Below are 7,500 nucleotides of genomic sequence, written 5' to 3' on the forward strand. Positions count from 1 at the left end.
TTTTTGAGTCCAAGGGTCCAAAATCTGAACGTGAAATTGATAAATTATGCTCTCAAATTGCTTGAACGACCTCTTGCATTTAGATAGGAAAATAATTCAATTTAGAATATGAAGCCTGTGTTAGTTCATTCAAGACATGATGTCATAGGCTACGCCCCAGCTGTACCAGCTGACAGCTTCTGTTTGGTTCACCGTTTAACCAATTCTCCAATCACAGTCATTCTCACAACAAGGCGGTCCGTTTAAATATGGCAGCCTCTCACTCACTAATCTGTTCCCCACCTTGCTGATCGTTGCGGCTGCTGGCAACACTTTACCCCCTCCACCCCAGCCTCCACCTTTTAGATCAAATACTATCATGTATTGTAGCTCTGGAGTCTGCATGGCTCAAAAAATGAACATGTTTCCATGTCTTGCTTTTAGGCTCCCTCTTTTACTTCCATGGTTTAAATGTATCTGGAATATTTTATTCCCATGGGGGATTCTGCTTTCTCTCCCTGCTCGGCGTAGCATGCTTGCTGAGCCGAGTTCAGGGAGAATTAGATTAATTAAATATTAAATTAAATATTAAATTAATTCTAAGAGCGGAGCCTTCAACGCCAAACATAATTGTATGCATTGTATTCATAATACAATAAATGGTTAATTCTATGACTTGAGTGTTCTTGAATGAAGTTACTTATCAAGGTTCTGCATTTTGTCATTGCACGATAAGGACTAAAAATCTTTTTGAGCAGCAGTTTGTTCTTAGTAGTTTGTTCTTATTTATACCTCTTATCAGTAGAACAATCAATAAGAACTTCTATAAGTGGTAAGGAGAGATATAGCTTTTCATGCCTCCGCCGTTGTTTTTGGGTTGTCCATATGAACGTGCGTCCGTACATCCGTATGTCCGATTGTCCCATAGTGAACGCGATATCGCAAGAATGCCTTGAGGGAATGTCTTCAAATTTGGCACAAACGTCCATGTGGACTCAAGGATGAACTGATTAGATTTTGGTGGTCAAAGGTCAAAGTTCATGGTCACTTTGACATCACGTCTGTCCTATTTACATAAACGCAATATTTCAGGAACGCCTGAACAGAATTTCATTACATCTGGCACAAACGTCCAATAGGAGTCAAGGATGAACTGATTACAATTTATTGGTCAAAGGTCAAGGTCACTGTGACTTCACAAAAGACGTATTCTAATTATGACAAAATCTCACACAAATATCTAATAGGATAAAATGATGAAGTGATGACATTTTATTTTTTGCATGGTTCTCAGCTGCTTGATCTCAACTTGTAAATGCGTCTCAGTGATCAGCGGCTAAAGTGAACACATTTATGTCTTTTAACATGTTCAGATACAGGACTGTACAGTTTTTTAAATTAATTTGGAAAAAAAGACAAAACTGTATTGGCTGGCTAATTCGCTTTGCCAAGATGGTATCCAGTCAGACAAACAAACTATTATGCCATTACCATACTGATCCAGCACAATCTAGATAACTAACAGCAACTAACATGATACATCTTACTTGAACCCCAAGATACTTATACGTATAAGTCCACCCTCTTCACTTCCTCTCCCTGGATAACAGCAGGACAGGGGCCTCCTGTTCCTCTGGTAGTCCACCACAAGCTAATTGGTTTTGCTGATATTGAGCTTCAGGTGATTGTCGTTGCACCATGTGATGCTCTCTAGTCCTCTGTACTCTCTAAAAAATACTCTCTAAGTGAAGACAGCCTGTTTCTCACTGGGAATTATTCACTGGTATCATACATGTCAATATAGTGGTAACTTCCATTTGGTCCAACACCAAAAAACACTTAATACCTTCTATATTATAAAAGGGAGCATGTGGGAAATGTTCTCTGTTTCAATTTTGTCCCGGAAGTGATGTCATCAGTGATGTCACTTGAGCAATTGTGCATTGTGACATCACTGATGATGTCATAGGCATTGTGACCTCATCAGTGATGTCATAAGATCAATGGTGATGTCATCAGTGATGCAAAGTTGTGACATCATTAGTTTGTGACCTCATCAGTGATGTCATAAGAGCATGTGAGCCCACAAAGCGGTCGAGCTGCGGGGCGGGTGAGGCTGCGTATGCGGGCAAGCCTAGGAATCAAGCGCGCGTAGCACGGAGCGCGTGTAGCACAGAGTTCCTTCAAACTCTTCACTACATATATTTTATGAGTCTGGACAGACATGGATGTAGACTGCAACTTGACTTGTTTGGCGAAGGCATACAACCGCGCGGTGCTTATTTCTACAGTAGTTTTCTCTATCTCTCTATCTCTCTTCAACCATAATCCTTCACTCTCTTCTCCTCCCTGCCTCCTCTCCCATCATATTCAGGTTCTGGTATGAAAACCCGGGCGTGTTCACGCCGGCCCAGCTGACTCAGCTGAAGCAGGCCTCTCTGACCCGGGTGCTGTGCGACAACGGGGACAACATCACGCGCATCCAGCCAGATGTCTTCAGGGTGGCCGAGCTGCCCCACGGCTACGGCAGCTGTGACGATGTCCCCAAGATCGACCTGCGCATGTGGCAGGACTGCTGCGAAGGTGGGAGCAAGTGGAGGGGATGGATGGATGGGGAACAAAACATTTTTTGGGTATGGCATGCTGCATGCTAGGGCTGGGCAATATGAACCAAAAATCATATCTCTGTATTTTTAGTCTGTATTTTTCTCAGTATTTTCTATGAAGTGGACTAAATGTTCGGTTCTAAGTCAAAGCCACATGTGAGATGTCACAAGCACTTTTATTAAAGCAAGCGTTTCCTTCCTTGTTTTAAAATATACAGCTGCTAGGGCTGGCTGATATGGACAAAATCACAATATTCTTTACCAAATACCTATCAATCATATATCTATATTGCGACAATATTGTAGGGATGATCACAAAATATTTATACAATGAGATTTTTGATAAATAATGATCAGTACTGTGGATAGAATGACTAAGTGGGCAAATGGAAATAATAGAACAGCTAGAACAGTCTAGTAAGTTCAGAAAATTGCATCACTTTACTGTAATGCAGCCTTTAAAACCAGGAAAAGACGACACTTATACCATATCACGATGCAGTATTATGATATCCAAAATCGAAGACAATCTACTCTCACTTCACAATATCTAGATAATATTGACATATTGCCCAGCCCTACTGCATGCATGCGATTCTGCAAACACAAGGCAATAGCAGTACTGTTTCAATCATGTCTAGCACGCCTTTCATGTAGTCATATCTCTCTTTAGCTTGCCAAATCTTCAATGACATATCCCATTCTAGCACGCCAAAAGAAAGCATGCTTTACAAGCAATAACAGCCACCGGATGTTATCTAGACGTCTCGTCCTTACACAAGTCCAGCATCGGGACTGCTTTGTAAGATGAAAGCCGCTACAACATCCTCACGCAGTGTTTCCCTTTGATAACGTCTCCATGAAGATAGCCCAGCTTCAAAATAATCACAGGTTATATGCTACAATTTACAACAGCCCCTGTGTACGGCTGATGTGAGATATCAGTGGAACTTGGAAGAACAGATGAGATAGGGAAGAAATGCCATCTCTTTTCTTTCAGGAAATGAAGTGAATGGGAGCTTTGACTTGTAGGCAAACAAAGTCTGGGCTCATTTCTCTCTGGCTTTTGAGAAAGGCGAGGCTTCCCTCTGTCAGGTGTTGATTTAGTCTCATTCTGCAGAAAACTATTCTGGTCTACCGTTCTGTAAATATTTTCTTCTTGGAGAAATAAAAACCTGATAATATTCTTCCATGAAAATTCTCTCCATTGGCCAGAACTGGCGGTGATGGATTGTATTTCACATATGTTTAGCCACTCTTCCTCTGTTAGGGTTATGTTTGCTTCATTCTCCCATTTGGCTTGAACACATACAGTGCAATGGTTATTGGAAGATTGTATATACAGTATAAGTCTATTTTTGATACCATTTTCTTGTGGGTGCTGGGTGTTGCATCAATAAAAATGTTGATGAGACTCACTTCAGTTTCCTCATTAATTTTAATATTTCTATTGAAGCGATGCCTAAGCTGTAAATATCTTTAGAAATCCTGTTTATCCAAGTTGTGGGTGGCTGTAAGACATTGAAAGCTTTCTAAGCCTGTATTGGTTGAGATTAAGCAATATGATGTAATGCCTGTCCAGATCCATTCTTTGAACCTCAAATCCAGCTGTGCTGACCTAAAGTCTCTATCACATGCCACCCATCTTAACAGCTGTTCATCTCTCACCACTTATAGATTTTTTACATTCTTTGAATGTAAATATCAGTAACTTAATCTATCTGAATGCATGGTCTTAAAAGTTGTATCACCCAATATGGATTGAAGGGAGATATCCAATTGGATTAATTATAGTCTTTCCATTTTGCATTGTAATGATGATTGCACCAGCAGACTAAGTATCGTAATTGTGCTGCTTTATACTATAGTAAACCTCCAGGCATGGAAGAGACATTTTGCTGTTCTAGGTGGTGGGACTGCCGTCAGAGTTTTGGTGGAGGTGGCATCTGGAAGCGGAGGAGACCCTTTTCTTTAAGTAGTTTTCCGAGAGGGGCTTACTGTATGCCTTCCTCTGCGTCTCCGCGGTTGTCAAACTATGCTCTATTCCCATTCAAGTTAACTTTTCTCTTTTTTTCTAATATTCAGAGCCGGCCACCAACTCAACTGGCCTCAACTTAGCATTTTGCTTGGCTTGGGCCCGAGCGCCCTGTGACAGCGCTGTATTAGAATCTCAGGATCGGGGAGGGACAACTCTGTCTTGAATATCAGTAAACTCTTGCATCTTGTCTCCTTCGGTGTCTTCAGTGATCCCATATACTTGAAGGGTTTGTTGTTTCTTTGTGAGCGTGCTTCGAGATCTGTCAGTTTTGCTTGCTTTCTTGGATGTGTGGGGCTTGGCATGGCGCCTCTTTAGCATCGGTGCTCCATTCCTATATGTCCGCCACCCGTTGTTCCACTTCCTCCACTCTACCCTGTGTCTCTTTCTAATCTGTGACAATTTCATCTAACTTGCGATTGACGTTGTCTCTGAAGTTGGCCAAATCCTTTTTTATTCCCTCTGCCGGCGATAGCCAGGCCGGAGGCATTATGTGATCAAAGGTCAAAGTCACTGTGACCTCTCCAACGCCATTTTCAAGCTTGTTAACGCCATATCTCAGGAATGCCTTGATGGAATTTCATCAAATTTGCCTCAAACATTAACTTGGCCTCAAGGATGAACTGATGATTTTGGTGGTCAAAGTTCAAGGTTACTGTGACATCACGACTGCTCGTTTCATGCTCGTTAACGTGAGATCTCAGGAATGCCTTGACGGAATTTCATCTAATTTGCCTCAAATGGCGATTTGGACTCAAGAATGAATTAATGGCGGAGGCATAAATCCACGGTGTGGTCATTCTAGTTATGTCTCTGCAAAAGGTGTTGTGAAAGTTGTTTAGTTCCGTCTTCATATCTGACCAGATCCATTACGATGGCCATGTATAGCTTGCAGGCTATCCATGGCCTCTTGTTCGTCAAATATTATCATCATTGTATTTTTCCACTGTCTTTCACCCCTCTCCGGTCTCTGGTCTCTAGTCCTTTGCTGCATTTGCCGTTCCATGTTTATGTTGTAAGTTTAAAACGTGTAGCACTAAATGAACTTAGGGACTATATATAGTAGACCTGTCTGGGAGCTCTCACTCTACACTGACACTCGCCCTGATGCCATACCGGAAATCCGATGTTGTACTTTTCACAGACATCACAGGTTAGAGATGGTATTTGGAGTTCAGACCTGGATGTTGAAGCATTCCACCAGTGGGTGCAGCTGACAAAGCCAAAAGGAGATGAATGAAGAGACATCCCCCGCTGTTCAACCAGCATGAGGGTCTCCTATCAATGATTTGGAGATATGATCAGTTGTGGCCTGGTTTGCAAGAGAAGTCTGATATATAGCTCCAGGCAGTAGCGGAGCGTACGCCGGGGCAGAGGGTGCGGCCGCCACGGGCCCACTCGTCAGGGGGGCCCATCAAAAAAAAAAAAAAAAAAAAAAAAAAATTTTTTTTTTTTTTTTTTTTTTTTGCAGGCCAGGCCACCTGGCTGGCAACCTGTGTTTTTATTTTTCTTCTTCAGAACAAGCTTGTCTGTAAAGTGGCTTCACTGTAGTCTTTCTTGGACATAATATTACTTGGCTCAGTGAGTGACAAATTGTGTTTTCGGATATAGGGGCTATCAGCTATTTTACAGTTGTGACTTAAAATGACTTTATTTAATAAAGTCAGTGGTGTGAGTCTGAGAGGAATTCAATCAATAGACAATAACATTGGTGTGTTTAAAATGAGATATTCCACTAAATATGGCTAAAACCGATTCAAACATGCAAAAAAGGCACATTTTTCTTCGCGGCCTGGCAGGCCCGGTTCTACGGGGGTGCAAAAGCATGCATTGCACCCTTATTTGTCTGCATGCTCAGTTGAAAAGTAAAAAAATGTATAAATGCTACAGCTGCACACTTACTGTTTAAACTTGAATTATAGTTGTTGTTTTTCTTTGTTCTTTGATGTGATTTTATGGCTTTTTGGCACCTATATGTAACCTTTTAAGGTTGAGATAATTGTATTATCATTATGGTCCAAATATTTCAGTAAAGCACTTGAAACACTTGAAATATTCTTGTTGGGTGGTATCATTCTACTTGAAATGATGGTCAAATGCATTATTTTTAGTAAAATAACATGTCAAATTTTTCGGCCGGCCGGCCTTTGGCCGGCCACCCAAGTGGGCCCGGCCTTTGGCCGGGCATCTGCACCCCTTCCTATCTAGGATGCACCCCTAGTCATCTTGTTCTGGAACCGGCCCTGCGGCCTGGCCTGGCCTTCAAAAAAAAAAAAAAAAAAAAAAAAAATTTTTTTTTTTTTTTTTTTTTGATGGGGCCCCCCTAAGAGCTTCGCCCCCTCTGGGCTGATAGGGTCGCTCCGCCCCTGGCTCCAGGGCTGAATGCAGTGAAATTACTTTTTATGTACCAGTAATCAGGATGATGAGCTTTGCTGAATGAGCAACAAGTGTGAGGAAAAGAATGATTTGTGTTGTTGTCCGCAGAATGGCTGGAATATAGGGGTTGGCCAGTGCAGCGTTATCCACAGAATAACATACTTGGGTTTCTTAAACTGTAGATGTGTGTATAAATGTAACCCTTGAACTGCCCTGGCTTCTCCTGGGTGGTTGATGGAGAATACAAGGGCTTTTTCAGTGGAGCTTATAAAGACATAATATGGCCATTTACTGCCCACTGTGAAACACACTGCCACACTTTCCCTACCTTTTCCATTGAGTCACTGCTGAAGTCATTCATGCAGTGCTCAGTGAAAAAGAGCATTCAAGTCATATGGCTCCTGACTGCTCTATACACCCCAAGTTCTACCCACTAATAGCTATGACTTCAGATATATGGGCTCTTAACCACCGGAGTTAGCAGAGTCAATAAAATTACACACA

The 7,500-nt window shown here is 41.8% G+C and overlaps 1 protein-coding gene across 1 annotated transcript in view; it reads left to right on the forward strand.

Annotated features, from left to right (window-relative positions):
• pxdn (peroxidasin) overlaps positions 1 to 7,500 on the forward strand; it is a gene marked incomplete at its 3' end in the record, with an annotated part of 87,976 nt that overhangs the window by 75,897 nt on the left and 4,579 nt on the right. The window contains exon 19 of the mRNA XM_083634266.1: positions 2,354 to 2,562. Coding sequence (XP_083490392.1) covers positions 2,354 to 2,562 — 209 coding nt within the window. The remainder of the gene's footprint in view (positions 1 to 2,353; positions 2,563 to 7,500) is intronic.

The sequence above is a fragment of the Poromitra crassiceps genome (assembly GCF_964638095.1).
Source record: "Poromitra crassiceps genome assembly, chromosome: 3".
NCBI lineage: Eukaryota > Metazoa > Chordata > Actinopteri > Beryciformes > Melamphaidae > Poromitra > Poromitra crassiceps.